The 17,349-nt window shown below is 50.5% G+C and overlaps 1 protein-coding gene across 2 annotated transcripts in view; it reads right to left on the bottom strand.

Annotated features, from left to right (window-relative positions):
* The window catches only part of SLC27A4 (solute carrier family 27 member 4), a 127,939-nt gene that overhangs the window by 97,382 nt on the left and 13,208 nt on the right, over positions 1-17,349 (bottom strand). The window contains exons 2-3 of one of the 2 annotated variants that reach the window (XM_086924924.1): positions 15,910-16,074; positions 4,764-5,158 (exon numbers count right to left, since the gene is read on the bottom strand). In XM_086924924.1, the coding sequence (XP_086781050.1) occupies positions 4,764-5,158; positions 15,910-16,070 (556 nt within the window). In that variant the 5' untranslated portion in view covers positions 16,071-16,074. Of the gene's footprint in view, positions 1-4,763; positions 5,159-15,909; positions 16,078-17,349 lie in introns of both variants that reach the window. The other variant, XM_086924925.1, reaches the window with a different exon arrangement.

Genomic DNA, 17,349 nt, shown 5'->3' with positions numbered 1-17,349 from the left:
TTGGGGGTGCTGGTGCGAGGCTGGTCCGGATGCAGGAGAACTTGCAGGCGTGGCAGCTGAAAGGTCCGTGGGTGCGTCGTGGTGTGGCCTGGTGGCATTCTGGGAGTCGGCCGGTGTTGAGTGCGATGAGGGTGGCGGCGGAGTACGTCAGGCGGGTCGGTCGGGGTCTTCGTGGGCCAGGGGTAATGGTGCTGGTCGCGATCCGGTCGCGGACGGGCGCAGACGGGCTTACCTTTGGCGCGCCTTCGGCGCACAATCGGCGCGCCCGCTGCGCGTGACCGCTGCGCGTTCGCACGGTCGCCATTTAAGGCGAAGTGCGCGGGTGGGTGGAGCAGCTGGGAGGCGGGAGCGGGGAGGGAACAGAAGAGAAAGGGGCGGGGCTAATGGCGGTGGCAGGAAGCGGAAGCGGGGAGGGAGAGCGGAGGGCGGCGAGGTAGGCGGGCAATCAGGAAGGAGACAAGCACCAATACACAAATGGAGGGCAAAACACGAGGCAAAACGGCACAATAAAATACAGGCACAAATGCAGGTCAAAACGGGGGAAAAACAGTTAAACAGCGATTATACGGCATACACAGCAAACAAGCACAAATTTCGGTCAAAAACCGGCGAAAACCAAGGGGAGCGCTCAAGGCGGCAGCGAGGCCGGCGCTGAGGCAGAAAGCAGGCACAGGGGCACACGCAGCAGCTGGTGGCCGTGCGGCGCGGGGGTGTCCCACAAGAGGTTCCTCCTTTATGTGTGGTGGGGGAGGGGTTCGTGGGCCTGTCTCCACTGTTCATTTCATCCAAGCAGAGAGATGTGGGACCCAAGCCACAGCAGAACCTGCCCTGGGCTCTTGGAGCCATGTCTCACCTGCTTTTGGTCACTCGAGAGGCTCAGAAGGAACAGGACCCACTCAACCTCAGCGGAGGGGTCAAGGCTCTGAACGCTGTCTTCACCCCGCATTAAGCGGGGGAAGCTCGGCATTGGGAGGAACTCAACTTACTATCTTCTAGAATGGAGGTAAAAATACTCTGAAATGTATCCTAAGCCCAGAACAAACCTTGGTGTCAACATCTAGGATTAATTAGAGGTGGAGAAATACCTGCTCAAAGTATGAAGTCGAAGGTAGGGCCTGGCCTCTCTTGTTTGTACCCTAGACTCTGGTAGAGCCTGGCAGCACCGGTCAGAAGCCTAGAGTCAGGAGTGGCCAGGCTGTACCGGTCTGAACCCTAGACTCTGGTATGGTCTGGCTGCTTCTGTATGAACCCTAGACTCTGGTAGGGCCGATCCTGTTTGAACCCTAGACTTCGGCAGAGTCCGGCTGCTCATGTTTGAACCTTAGACTCCGGTAGCGCCTTCCCACTACGATCCCTAGACTCAGGTAGCGCCTTCCCACTACGATCCCTAGACTCCGGTAGCGCCTTCCCACTACGATCCCTAGACTCCGGTAGCGCCTTCCCACTACGATCCCTAGACTCCGGTAGCGCCTTCCCACTACGATCCCTAGACTCCGGTAGCGCCTTCCCACTACGATCCCTAGACTCCGGTAGGGCCTTCCCACTACGATCCCTAGACTCCGGTAGGGCCTGCTCGCTCTGATCCCTAGACTCCGGTAGAGCCTGGCTGCTCCAGTCTGAACCCTAGACTCTGGTAGGGCCTGCTCGCTCTGATCCCTAGACTCCGGTAGAGCCTGGCTGCTCCAGTCTGAACCCTAGACTCTGGTAGGGCCTGCTCGCTCTGATCCCTAGACTCCGGTAGGGCCTGGCCACTCTGATCCCTAGACTCCGGTAGAGCCTGGCTGCTCCCGTCTGATCCTTCGACTCTGGCAGCGCCTTCCCACTCTGATCCCTAGACTCCGGTAGAGCCTGGCTGCTCCCGTCTGATCCTTCGACTCTGGCAGCGCCTTCCCACTCTGATCCCTAGACTCCGGTAGAGCCTGGCTGCTCCAGTCTGAACCCTAGACTCTGGTAGGGCCTGCTCGGTCTGATCCCTAGACTCCGGCAGGAACTGGCTGCTTCCGTCTGATACCCAAACTCTATTAGGGCCTAGCCGCTCCTGTCTGAACCCTCTACTCTGGCAGCGCCTCCCCAATCTGATCCCTAGACTCCGGTAGAGCCTTCCCACTCTGATCCCTAGACTGCGGTAGAGCCTGTCCGCTCCAGTCTGAACCCTAGGCTCTGCTTCAGCGCTGATGGTGTAACAGCAACACTCTAAGATCATTGAAGATGGTGTTGAGGAAATGAATTGCCCAGCAGTCACAAGAAGAGTGTGGTGCAGTCACCAGAAGTGTGTGGTGCAGTCACCAGAAGTGTGTGGTGCAGTCACCAGAAGTGTGTGGTGCAGTCACAAGAAGTGTGTGGTGCAGTCACCAGAAGTGTGTGGTGAAGTCACAAGAAGAGTGTAGTGCAGCCACCCAGAAGTGATCCAGAAGCACGCAAGCGCCCAGATTATCGCGCACCTGCCGAGACCCCCAACAGGACGGAGAGCGTCTGGCTGGACCACCTACTGTCATCCCTGTTCTCATGGTAGCTATAGCTTCATTCTCCTCAAACCAGGCCTTCAGACGCGGTCCCGCTGGATTTACTCGGTTTTCATGGTTGGTCCCATGTTCTCTCTAGGCCTTACCCTGCTCAACTTATATGCATCCCCTTATGTTCCTGTTCCCAGTTCCAACTGGTCAGGCCACAAGTACCCCCATCGGCCCATGAGTGACACTGCTAGCTGAAAAGTATAACCTCGGGTAGTTGTGGTTTGGAGCCCATGTTGAAGCCCTCTCCTCTACCTGGATCATGTGAGTCTGTGCCAACTGCGGCCCTCATCCTCCTAGACCTCTCCGCAGCTTTCAACACCGTTTCACATCGCACACTCGCAGCCAGACTTCACGACGTCGGGATACAAGGAGCCGCCTTCGACTGGATCCAATCTTTTTTCTCCGGCAGAACTCAGAGGATCAGACTCCCTCCCTTCCTCTCCGAACCCACCAATATCAACTGCGGAGTCCACCAGGGACCATCGCTCAGCCCCACGCTCTACTACATCTCCATGGCCCCCCTCGCCTTCATCATCAGAGAGCATGGGCTCAGCATTGTATCCTATGCGGGCGACACCCAGCTCATCCTCTCACTCATGAAGAATCCCGAAGACACCAGACTCCGCTTCCAGCAGGAATGAAGAACGTGACAGCCTGGATGAAGGACAGCTGCTTGCAGCTCAACTCAGAGAAGACGGAGGTCCTTATCCTTGTACCCTGCACCTCCGCCTGGGACAACACCTGGTGGCCCTCCGCCCTCGGGAATCCACCCACCCCTACAGACAACGCACTAAACCTCTGCATCATCCTCGACTCCTCCCTCTCCTTGAAGCGCTAGATCAACGCTGTCACTTCCATGAGCTTCAACTGCTTTTGCATCCTCCGTAAGACCTTCAAATGGATCCTCCCGTCTGCAGAAGGACCATCACCCACGAGCTCATAACCAGCCGACTGGACTACGGCAACGCCCTACACGCCGGAATCAACAGATCTCTTCTACACAAACTCCAAACCATCCAGAATGCCGCAGCCAGACTCGTCCTCGGGACACCTCATCACGAACACATGACCCAACACCTACGAGACCTCCACTGGCTCTCCGTCGAGAAGAGGGTCACCTTCAAACTCCTCACCCATGACTACAAATCCCTCCACAACATCGGACCCAAATACCTTAACGAGAGAGTATCCTTCCACGTACCCAAGAGGAACCTCCGCTCCGCCTACCTTGCCCTGGCAGAAGTCCCCCGCAGCCGCAGAACTACAACAGGCGGGAGAGCCTTCTCCTACATCGCAGCCAAGACCTGGAACGAGCTCCCCGTGAACATCAGATTCAGATGCTCACCGACCCTGCACACGTTCAGGAAGGACCTCAAGACCTGGTCTTCGACTGATCCAGGGCTGCCATCCCCCCCCCCAAGCACCTTGAGACCCCCACAGGTGAGTAGCCCGCTTTATAAACTCCCTGACTGATTGATTGAACTACATGTCCTCTGCTATGCACTCGAGGCATGCCAAAGCGCCCACACTCTTGAGTACGAACAGCGCTTTACACCAACACAAAACAAACAACTGGATGGTAGAGCTCGATTCTTGAAACTTCGACTGTTTGAACTAGGAGACTTCTGCACTACTTTACCTTCTACTATCTCAACCCCACCTTCTCCTTTTCCAAGCTATTTTGCTTAAGGCATCTGCATCATTCACTATTGCATTGCTCTTGGTAGTGCGCACAGAGGCCCTCCCGACCATGGGAGCAGAATATACAAATAAATTAAAGAACTACAAAGGAGTGATCCGTAGCAAGGAAGGGAGTGATCTCAAGAAACTGATCAGACGTGCTCCATGATGGTCCCCTCTCAAGACAGCCAGAGCGCCCAGCGAAGCGCGAGTGTGGAAACAAGGAGGCGCTAAGCCGAGCTCAAGCACGCTACAAACAGGCAGTGCCCACCCTCCAACAGTGTGGCCTTAAAGACAACACTAAAGCACCTGCAGACGTTTGAAGCAAGGCACGAACCCTGTGTTTTGGTTCTGCTGACACCTGCTTCAAACACCACCACCTTAAGCTTGCAGATGCTGAAAGGGGCCTTAGGCAGGGAGGACCCACCTTGACCATCTCTGCCCCGAACACCACCATCTTGAACCTGGGGATGCTGAAGGAGGCCTTAGACAGGGTGGAACCTCCTCGGCCACACACAGCAGTGCCTTGAATTGGGAATACTGAAAAGGCCTTAGACAGTGAATGCCCACCTTGCGCCATCTCTGCCCCGAACACCACCGCCTTGGAGTTGGAGATGCTGAAGCAGTGCTGCAAGGCCTCCAGCCGCAGGTTGAAGTTGATCAGCGCCGCCTCTACGCCAATCTTGGCCATCCCCAGCCAGAAGCCGACATACTCATTACGGTTTTCCATGAAGAGGGACACAACGTCACCCTCCCGGAAGCCCTGCTCGTACAGATAGTTGGCCACAGCGTTGGAGAACTCGTCCAGCTGGCGGAAGGTCCAGATGGTGTCTGTGCCTTGGAAGACCAGAGCTGGCTTGTCCGGGTGCTTCTGGACGCACTGGCTGAAGATCTTCGGGATGGTGTTTCGCTCCCTCACGTGGTGGTTGACGCTCATCTTCACGGTCAGAAGAGTTCTCGCAGCCCTGAGGAGCAAGCATACACCGGGTCAAGCACTTGTGAGCATGGACAGAGGGCACAGTTACGACCCAAGGCAGGGTCTGCTCCAAAGATTAAAGGCAATGTTTAGCTCATTACATTGGTTAACTGTAGGGCTCTCCTCATACATGTTAGGGCTCCCCTCATACATGTTAGGGCTCCCCGCATACAGGTTACGGCTTTCCTCATTACAGGTTAGGGCTCTCCTCATTACAGGTTAGGGCTCTCCTCATTACAGGTTAGGGCTCCCCTCATACATGTTAGGGCTCCCCTCATACATGTTAGGGCTCCCCTCATACATGTTAGGGCTCCCCGCATACAGGTTACGGCTTTCCTCATTACAGGTTAGGGCTCTCCTCATTACAGGTTAGGGCTCTCCTCATTACAGGTTAGGGCTCTCCTCATTACAGGTTAGGGCTCCCCTCATACATGTTAGGGCTCCCCTCATACATGTTAGGGCTCCCCTCATACAGGTTAGGGCTCCCCGCATACAGGTTACGGCTCTCCTCATACATGTTAGGGCTCCCCGCATACAGGTTACGGCTTTCCTCATTACAGGTTAGGGCTCTCCTCATTACAGGTTAGGGCTCCCCTCATACATGTTAGGGCTCCCCTCATACATGTTAGGGCTCCCCGCATACAGGTTACGGCTTTCCTCATTACAGGTTAGGGCTCTCCTCATTACAGGTCAGGGCTCCCCGCATACAGGTTACGGCTTTCCTCATTACAGGTTAGGGCTCTCCTCATTACAGGTTAGGGCTCTCCTCATTACAGGTTACGGCTTTCCTCATTACAGGTTAGGGCTCTCCTCATTACAGGTTAGGGCTCTCCTCATTACAGGTTAGGGCTCTCCTCATTACAGGTTAGGGCTCTCCTCATTACAGGTTAGGGCTCCCCTCATACATGTTAGGGCTCCCCTCATACAGGTTAGGGCTCCCCTCATACAGGTTAGGGCTCTCCTCATACAGGTTAGGGCTCTCCTCATACAGGTTAGGGCTCCCCTCATACAGGTTAGGGTTCCCCTCATACATGTTAGGGCTCCCCTCATACATGTTAGGGCTCCCCTCATACATGTTAGGGCTCCCCTCATACATGTTAGGGCTCCCCTCATACATGGTTCTAGAACAGATGTAAAGCCCATAGATGAAACCGGCTTGACTTTTACAGTAAAGTACACAAACAACTTCTAACATAAAGCATGAAAACACTGGCTAATCACCTCACACAACAAAACAACAAATTAACATTCACAGCCTGCACTCCTAGATCAGCATGAAATGGTGGCGATATTAAGAATGTGCTACGGAGCCCTAATAATGTTACAAGGCCTTACACAAATGTCAGTCGCATAAGAACCAAACGCCAACAAACCACCTTCAGAAATCTCAACTAAGCGCCGGCACTCTCAACCACACGTCAGCCCGCTCAACCACACGTGTGCCCGCTCAACCAAAAAACGCCAGCACTAAAGCCAGCACTCTCAACCAAAAAACGCCAACACTCTCAACCAAAAAACGCCAGCACTAAAGCCAGCACTGTCAACCAAAAAACGACAGCCCGCTCAGCCACACGTCAGCCCGCTCAGCCACACGTCAGCCCGCTCAGCCACACGTCAGCCCGCTCAGCCACACGTCAGCCCGCTCAACCACAAGTCAGCCCGCTCAACCACACGTCAGCCCGCTCAACCAAACGTCAGCCCGCTCAACCAAAAAACGCCAGCACTCTCAACCAAAAAACGCCAGCACTCTCAACCATAAAACGCCAGCACTCTCAACCATAAAACGCCAGCACTCTCAACCATAAAACGCCAGCACTCTCAACCATAAAACGCCAGCACTCTCAACCATAAAACGCCAGCACTCTCAACCATAAAACGCCAGCACTCTCAACCAAAAAACGCCAGCACTCTCAACCAAAAAACGCCAGCACTCTCAACCAAAAAACGCCAGCACTCTCAACCAAAAAACGCCAGCACTCTCAACCAAAAAAAGCCAACAAAACAACCAAACGCAAACAACCAACCAACCACCAACAAACAACCAAACACCAACAAACAACCAAACACCAGCACTCTCAATCAAAAGCCAACAAACAACCAAACGCAAGGATTGTCTGTGTAAACAGCACGTCCACACATGCATTCATACACAGTGAAGGATTGTCTGTATAAACAGCACATCAACACATGCATTCATATACACTGATGGTTTGGCCGTGTACACAGTACCTCCACACATGCATTCATATACACTGAAGGATTGTCTGTGTAAACAGCACGTTCACACATGCATTCATATACAATGAAAGATTATCCGTGTAAACAGCACGTCCACACATGCATTCATACACAGTGAAGGATTGTCCGTGTAAACAGCACGTCCACACATGCATTCATACACAGTGAAGGATTGTCCGGGTAAACAGCACATCCACACATGCATTCATATACACTGAAGGATTGTCTGTGTAAACAGCACGTTCACACATGCATTCATACACAGTGAAGGATTGTCCGTGTAAACAGCACGTCCACACATGCATTCATACACAGTGAAGGATTGTCCGTGTAAACAGCACGTCCACACATGCATTCCTACACAGTGAAGGATTGTCCGTGTAAACAGCACGTCCACACATGCATTCATACACAGTGAAGGATTGTCCATGTAAACAGCACGTCCACACATGCATTTATACACAGTGAAGGATTGTCTGTGTAAACAGCACGTCCACACAAGCATTCATACACAGTGAAGGATTGTCCGTGTAAACAGCACGTCCACACAAGCATTCATACACAGTGAAGGATTGTCCGTGTAAACAGCACGTCCACACATGCATTCATACACAGCGAAGGATTGTCTCTGTAAACAGCACATCCACACAAGCATTCATACACAGTGAAGGATTGTCTCTGTCACAGCACATCCACACAAGCATTCATACACAGTGAATGATTGTCCGTGTAAACAGCACGTCCACACATGCATTCATACACAGTGAAGGATTGTCCGTGTAAACAGCACGTCCACACATGCATTCATACACAGCGAAGGATTGTCTCTGTAAACAGCACATCCACACAAGCATTCATACACAGTGAAGGATTGTCCGTGTAAACAGCACGTCCACACATGCTTTCATAGAGAGTGAAGGGTTGTCCGTGTAAACAGCACATCCACACATGCATTCATACACAGTGAAGGTTTGTCCGTGTAAACAGCACGTCCACACATGCATTCATACACAGTGAAGGATTGTCCATGTAAACAGCACGTCCACACATGCATTCATACACAGTGAAGGATTGTCCGTGTAAACAGCTCGTCCACACATGCATTCATACACAGTGATGGATTGTCCGTGTAAACAGCACGTCCACACAGGCATTCATACACAGTGAAGGATTGTCCGTGTAAACAGCACGTCCACACAGGCATTCATACACAGTGAAGGATTGTCCGTGTAAACAGCACGTCCACACAGGCATTCATACACAGTGAAAAAAATGGCACAGACCAGGGTCAAATATCAATTTCACACATGACGGTGTTAACCTGTATATGTCCGGCAACATCCTGCATACCCACATGGGTGAATAGTGCGCTATACTAAACAACATAACATATGTCCTGCAGCAGCTGGTAGCACGAACTTCAAGCCCAGCTGAAACTAGAATGTCACTTTTCTGCTTTGCATAGGATTTCCAGAAGATGGTTTAATACCCTTAGAGAAGAATGTGATGAACATACATAAATAAACAAGTGATAATAGTACCAGGTTCAAATTTTTAAAAGCGCATTGAGACATAGAACATGAAATAAGACTTATTTTACTAACGTTGGACCTTTCTCATAATCATAGAAAACGAGATGCTTTACAGTTTACTGTGTTTAAAAGATGTCATTAATATAGTGGTATGAAATAGTTGCTACAAAGCACTTTCCACATTCATGTAACTGAATGGAATACTAGAAAATGCAGATGGCACTTCTGTAGCAATACTACTTGTTAACAACTTCATTTCTATGCCTGTAAATATTAGTGAAAAACGTTTGCATCGTTTAACACCGCGCACCGAATGATATCTAGGCGTGCCGAGGCTAAATAGTACATTATTTCTGTATGGTATTTGTTCTTTCAGATCAGCCTGAGCCCTAGAGCACATCTTGTCCTTGTTTTATGTATCTGTTCCCTTAATGTACACAAAATGACTGGCCTGTGCAGCGTGAAACATGACATGTTATCATTGTGTGTAATATATATATATATATATATATATATACATACATACATATATACACACACACACACACACATACTACCTTCACAAGGCATTGAAGCACTTGAAATATTTTAGGTCGAGGACAGAAGGCTGGCTTGCCAGCCGGAAGTCGGAGATTTAATGTCTTTCAGTAGGGTGCTTAAACCCGCCTCTCTCCTCGTCTCTCCTCCATTGGCTGGCTTCCTAAACGGAGGCCAGCCATTGGAGGAGAGAGGCGTCACTCGAAAGAAGCTCCATCTCTTTCAGATTCGGGGGCGTGTTCGTTCTGTTCTTTCCACTTTTTAGCCACGTCCCTTTTTAGAACGCCGAACACGCCCCTGAATCTGAAAATGTTCAGAAGCTTGCATCCCCCATTTCGGACGTGTCCCCGGGATCTGCGATTTTGCAGTGAGTGCTGTGCCCCCTCTTCCCCGAAGATGGGCGGCTGTGCCCGGCCCCCGCTGTGGCTACGTCCGTCATGGGGGAGAGCAGCTCCCTGGGACAAGGGGAGTGGGCATTTAGTAATGTCTGCCCAAAGCAATTTGTAGGCGCTGGCCGGGACCCAGTCCAACTCGGGCACCAGGGTCGTCGCCGCTGCTACTGCTGCTGCTGCTGGTCACGTGGGTGCTTGTCCTGCGTGGTATCGGGGTGGGGTAGGATAGTGAGTCTTCTTGCCTCTCTCCTCTATTGGGATTGACTGCCGGGAGCTCCCGCCACGCAGGGGGAGGCGGCCCCCAACTGGGACGCGGCCCTCACCAGCAGGCCACCTCCAGGGTCCAGGCCCTCAAGCTTGCCCTCGCCTACCTCTCGGAGTGAGGCACGGGGTTGCACTCGGAGGAGTGGAAGGAGCAAGACGGGACTGTTGCAGGGGGGAGGGGGGCACACTAGTTGCGGCCTCCCCCACATCCCAGTGTTACCCGACTGGTCCACGGCACCTTCCCCGCTGTACAGCTTTCCCCGCTACTCGTGGCACCTCAGCCTCGCAACCACTCCATGACACCTTCCCGGTCTGTGCACATGGCGATGGGGGGGGGGGGGGATGGGGAGGGAGCGCTTCTTTATCTCTGTTAATGCCAGGCATGCTACCCCTGCCCTTTCCGGTGCGGCGGGGCAGGCAGCGGAGGTTTGTTCAATTAAGTTTATTTCAGGTCCAGCCGCCAGCATATCATCCGACGCCCCCGTGCCAAATGCCCATGGCGAGTTGCTTGGGTCTCAGGCGTTTTTGTCAGGAAGCGCAATGAGAACTCTGATAGATTCGCCCTTTATGCTCTGCATAGGCGACTGGGAAGTTTATAACGGTCATGGTACAAACTAGGAGGCCAACGATTAGACGACAGTCAGGGCAGGTATTTATGCGTGGCGCTGCCCATAGCCGGTTTTGGACGTACAGGGAAATGTACTTATTCTTATATGCATAGGCGCTATGAGACGGCGCTGAAAAGTAAAGGCAACGATACATGACTAGGTAATGCCTCGAGCACGGTATTTATTTATCAATAGGTCCAGTTTTGTATTCGGGATGCGTGCGAGGAAAAAGGGAGCGCTTTCAATTGGAAGTCGTGTTTAACGTTAAGTATGAAAGCGCGCTCACAACCGAGCACTTGTAAGAGAAATATTATTTGGCTTATGCCTCTTACACAATCTGCATGCGCCTGGGCAAATCACTTATTCTCCCCGTGCCTGACAAAAATGAATGTGCGTCCACTGTAACTTAACTGGTGCTATTTAAAGTGCTCTGATCCCCGTTTCGGATCACAGTTACTTGGTGAGGCCACTGAAGCATTACAAGTTGGGGAGAGTATGTAAAAGGAACCACATTTCATGGTGTACAGAAATAAGTCGTTTTGACACGAACTTTAGCAGTGATAAGTTGAGATAGGGTTTCTGTGTTCGGGGAAGAGGTTTGCAGGATGCACGTGTTTATTGGTGCCTAACTAAGATGCATTAGAAACTGGATAATATTTGAAGGTGTCTGCATAGCCAGGAGTGGTAAGCTAATATTTGTGATGGTTGAGCTAAAATGATCAAGATGTCAATAATTTTAGTACAGTCTATGTAAGAGCTTTAAGATGTCTGAAAGTAAGTTCTCATTTCATATAGTAATAATTGAAGCAACGAACTACAGGAAAAACATGCAGGATATATTTACACATATAGAAATGTGAGAATACTTTTGTGTTGGGGCCTCGAATTGGAGAGCACCCACTCGTTGCCATTTTATGCTTGTCCTCGAGGAAGGAATGGTACCGGGTGGATTTGGTACTGCGACAAAACATTAATTAGGGAACGGGTGAACAGCTTTGGCACGGTGTGGCTCTGTGTGTGTGTGTGTGTGTGTGTGTGTGTGTGTGGCTCCCTGTGTGTGTGTGTAGCTCTGTCTATATGTGTGTGTGTGTAGCTCTGTGTGTAACTATATGTGTGTGTGTAAATCTGTGTGTGTGTGGCTCTGTGTATGTGCCTCTATGTGTGTAGGTATGTGTATGTGTGTGTAGCTCAGTGTGTGTGTGTGTCTGTGTGTGTGTGTGTGTGTGTGTGTATGTGTGTCTCTATGTGTGTGTGTGGCTGTGTGTGTGTGTACCTGTGTGTGTGTAGCTATGTATGTGTAGCTCTGTGTGTGCCGCTGTGTGTATGTGGCTTTGGCTCTGTGTAGATAGCTTTTATTGTAGGTGGCTCTATATGTGGATGCCTCTGTCTGTGTGAGTGTGGCCCTGTGTAGGCAGCTCTATGTGAATGCTCTATGTAGGTAGCTTCGTGTGGGTAGCTCTGTGTTGATGTAAATGCAATAAGTAATGCATTTGCAAACAAACATATTAGCATTGTAAATGACAATGCCATTTCTTTAACGATTAAGCTATTGCCTATGTAAATGACAAGGCCATTTATTAATAAATAAATTTAAAAAAAGCAATGCCAATAGCTCTCCCTTTAATAATGCCGAGACCATTGCATTGTAAATGCTTGTTTTTAATTACCTTTAGTCATGAGTGCAGCGCTCGCTTCAGGGACACCACACTTTTTTTTTTCCTTTCTTGTTTTTTCCTTTAATGAGCGCGGCGCCGTCTTCACGGACACCGCCCTCCACTATGCTATGCAATAGGTGTTACTTCTGTTATTGTAAATGACAATGCCTTTTAATTTTTTAAAAAGCATTGCCATTTACAATGCCAATAGCTCCAAAACTAGCAGTTGCGAGACTTATTGCATTGTAAATGCTTGTTGATTTCACTTCTTAGCCTGCAGGCTGGTGGGGTCCTGGCTGTGACTGTGATGAGGCCACCAGGGCTGGGGGGGGCTTGTCTGCAGGATAAACTGTGCTGCTGCTCATGATGGCGCGAAGGCACCGCAGCCAATGGACTTCCATCAGGATAGAGGTGACGTACTGAGGGATGTAGGGTGCCCTCAAGGGGAGCCGCCACTGAGCAGAGCGTACTGAGAGATGTAGGGTGCCCTCAAGGGGGGCTGCCACTGAGCACTGAGGGATGTAGGGTGCCCTCAAGGGGGCCGCCACGGAGCAGAGCGTACTGAGAGATGTAGGGTGCCCTCAAAGGGGGCTGCCACTGAGCACTGAGGGATGTAGGGTGCCCTCAAGGGGGGCTGCCACGGAGACGGGCATTACCACCATCCAGATGCGAGAGTACGAGGGCGTGAACAGCAGTTCTGAAGTTTCTTTCTCGAAGAAACGGTTTGGCTTTCTTTAGAAGACAGAGAGAGGTGAACTCAAGGGCCCGGGCATTCAGCACACCCCCAAACCTATCAAGGGGCCGTAGATTGGTGGGAAGGACATGTCCGACCACTAGAGCCCCCAGGTAAGTGGAGCAAGGTGCAGGAGCACACCTTCCTGCCACAACCAGCAGCCCCACAGGTACAGGGGGCCACCCACACTGGTCCTCTCACTAGAACTAGCGCCCCCACCCCAAGTGCCACAGAAAACATGGAAATCAGTAAAGGGAGAGTTCACCGAGGGGTAGGAGAGAAAACTGTGTATAATCTCAAGCACTGTCAAAGGGCCAGGAAAGCTCCACGCCCTGACGCGACTAAAGGTCATAGTGCTGAGGAGACGTCCCCGCTTATCTCCAGGGAGCTGCCCAAGACCCAGAGGGATGGCCCCACCGGTGCCACCTGAGAGCCAGAGTCCAAGGACAGGTGCGTCACCTGGACCCAAGAGCGCGCTGTACATTATAGAGGGAGGGGCCCCACCGGTGCCACCTGAGAGCCAGAGTCCAAGGACAGGTGCATCACCTGGACCCAAGAGCGCGCTGTACATTATAAAAAGCCGCGGGTATGGCTCGGTCTCTGGGCACTGCCCGAGGGGCAGAGACGGGTGCAGGCGCTGACCCTGCTGTGAGCTCAGTGCTGGGTCACATTAGGAAGGAGTTGTTTCTTAACAATGCTTGTCTGGGCAGCTCAGCTCCTCACTGCTCTCACTTCTCTCCAAGTCATAAGTCAATAGATTTATTATTAGCTGTCGCTCTTCATTGCATGTATACATCAATGATAACTAGCTGCTGGTGTTTGTTAAAAGGCAGGAAAAAACATTTGATTTTTATAAAAACCCTCACACACCAACCTAGTTGGTGTCATGCTTCATTGGGTCCCACCCAAGGCCCTGGGTGAACCTTGGGTGTGCTACAGTGGAGCGGGTTTTGTTAAGTGAGTGTGCAGTGCTGATGTGCAGAGTGTAGGTTAAAAGACTGTCCTTAGGGTCTCAAGTCTCCAAAGGACTATTTCAATAGTGGGCCTCAGGCAGTATTCAAAACAAGGCGGTGGAGATGAGTGGAGGTGATTAGGAACTCCCATATCCTATATGTTCAACATGTTTCGGTCAGTGCCTAAAATTAAAACCGGCTTTCTTCAGGACCTTATGTGAGTGGAAGTTAAAAGGTGATGGTCTATGTGAGCGTTAAGACCAGATATGTGACGCACTCGCTAAGTTGCGCTATATGTAAGAGGATGGTTTCCTCTAGCGGTTTATTCTTTGTAATTTTTAATGAAAAGCCCCACGGATTCGGGGAGGGGGCTCGGCCTTTAGTCACACATTCATCAAGATCTGCGGACCGTTTTCAAGCCTGTCGCGGCCTGCATCGGAATTCCGCCTTCATTTAATAACATCCAATTGAACTCTCATCTGCCTCTATACTTTACTAAACCTTTATACAGTGTTACAAATACCTGTATGCAATACTGTTTCTTTTTTTCCCGCACAAAGCCTACGATTTCTATGGTTATTATTTTTGTATCTTTTTTGCATTGCTACGTTTTATAACCCCCCCCCCCTCCCATGTACCTTATATATTACCACAGTTTTCCACGGCATAGAATGTATATTTGCTCATACTTATATGTACTTCAATAGGTTTGTTACTTGGATTGTATTTTATGCTTATCACTCCTGCTCTATTTTAGTTTATGTTAAATTTTGAGTGATGTTTATTGTTCTTAATAAATGTAAACTTAAAAAAAAAAATATATATATATATATATATATATATATATATATATATAAAAAGGAAAGACTCAGAGGGCTGTGGGAAGTCACACAGCATCAGAGGCCTGGGGCTTCCAGAAGCACACAGCGTCCTAGTCCCACAGAAGGGCACACTCCGCTGCCCCACAGGTGGGCACATCCCACAGCCCCACAGGTGGGCACATCCCCGCAGCCCCACAGGTGGGAATGCACCATCACTGCCCCACAGGCGGGCACACCCACACGGTCCCACAAACAGGCACACAACGTCGCTGCCCCACAGGTGGGCACACACTGCCCCTGTCCCGCAAGCACACACTGTTGCTGCCCCACAGACAGGCACACACAATTTCTGCCCCACAGGCGGGCACACACTGTCGCTGCCCCACAAGCAAGCACACATCGTCGCTACCCCACAGGCACGCATAGTTTAACACCCAGTGGTTTGTGACATGCATAGTTTAAGGCCCAGTGGTTTAAGGCCCATTAGTTTGTGGCATGTATAATTTAAGAAATACATGCATAATACATTTTGACTGCTTTTGTAAATTTGTATCTGTGTGTTCTTAGGCTTCTTCTTCTTTTCTGTAATGTATTTACGTTATAATTGTTCACCTGAACCGTTTGTTTGCTATAGTATATGTATAGTTTAAGAGCCAGTGATGTGGTTTATGGCACACACAGTTTAAGAGCCAGCGGTTTGTGGCATGTATAGTTTAAGAGCCAGTGATGCGGTTTATGGCACACACAGTTTAAGAGCCAGCGGTTTGTGGCATGTATAGTTTAAGGCATGCATAGGTTAAGGTCCAGCTCTCTATGGACTCCTGGTCGCATCCAGATCACACCAAGCCGCTTCTAGCCAGGTCCACACCAGTCCTACTAGCTCGCAGCCACCTGCCACTGGGGCCTTCACACACCATCCCAACAGAAGAGGTCTCCTCCAGGGTGGGCAGGGCACAGGTAGAATAAAAAAGCCATGTCTGCGTGGGAGATCTCCAAGGCGCACTCACCTGAGGTCTCTGCCAAGCGTTCTGTAGACGATCCTCAGGAACCTCCATCCTCCAGAGCCCAGGTAGAAGATGAGGAGGGCCGGGACCACCTGCAGCCAGGGCAGACCGAGGATGAGCCGCAGGAGGGCAAGAAGGGCGGTGCAGCAAGCCAGGCGCAGCATACTCCTGCTGGGGGAAGGAACAGAAGTTAGCTCTGACGAGAACCACCGAAGAAGAAACACTGGCACAGGACCACTACTGGGCTGGCTGAGCGCCACGCCGGTCAGACATGGACTTGCGTGGAGCAGAGCCCTGGCATCAGCCTCCACCACTTGTGTGCACGTCAGTGGAGCCTCAAAGGACAGGTATGGTGCACGGCCACGGCAGTCGTGCCTCACTACCACTTGTGTGCACGTCATTGCAGCAAGACAGCTTTTGTAAATTCTCAAGAATATACAGAAGTAGGCCAAGAAATAGTACTCCTAGAAAATATTTGGAACTGCATTTTGGGATGAGCAAATATGCAGGTGTAGATTAGGTCATGCAAAAATCTGATTCTTTGCAAGTTCACTTTCCCTCCAACCACTTTTTTCACAACTCTGGAGGAAGGTTTACGTCTGCCACTGTCAGGAGTAAATTTCCAAAATTTCTCAGTATGGAAAAATATTGGAGAACAGTTGTTGAAAACCCTTAAAACATGCAAGGTACAAGGTTTGCACAGACTCAAAAAGGGCATTCGAACCCAGGAACTATTGCTTACCACTACCTTCAGCCCCAGTCTGTAGCTCTGCGGAAACTTGGAAACATAAGGGGATTGCAAGTATTCAAACACTACTATGGTATGAACCCCGGCATAATCAGAGAGGCTGTATCAGAGCTCTTATATAATGAGATTGCTTCCATAATTTGTCACTGCTCTACAGGGCACCAAAGGGACAAGTTGATTTTGTTACTAAACAAGTAGATCTATGAAGCAAGCTGCCCCATGGACAAGTAGATAGTTTGTTAAATTCCACACCCCTGGATATAGGCACATCAAAAAGACACCTAGACAGCTCCATACAGACACAGCCAGCAGACACCTAAACACAGCTCCATACAGACACCTAAACACAGCTCCATACAGACACAACCAGCAGACACCTAAACACAGCTCCATACAGACACAGACACTGACCATCTACACACAGCTACATAAAGACACAGCCAGCAGACACCTACTGACAGCGCCCCATAGGCACAGCCAGCAGACACTTACTGACGGAGCACTATAGACACAGACGGCTAAAGACAGCTCCATATAGACACAGCCATTGTCTATCTGAACACAACTCCATACAGACACAGCCAGCAGACACCTAAACACAGCTCCTTACAGACACAGCTTGTAGACACCTGAACACAGCTCCATACAGAGACAGCCAACAGACACCTAAACACAGCTTCTTACAGACACAGCCT

This window comes from Lissotriton vulgaris, chromosome 5, assembly GCF_964263255.1.
Source record: "Lissotriton vulgaris chromosome 5, aLisVul1.2, whole genome shotgun sequence".
NCBI lineage: Eukaryota > Metazoa > Chordata > Amphibia > Caudata > Salamandridae > Lissotriton > Lissotriton vulgaris.
Note: the sequence above shows the minus strand (reverse complement) of the source record. Positions and strands in the feature narration are given on the sequence as shown.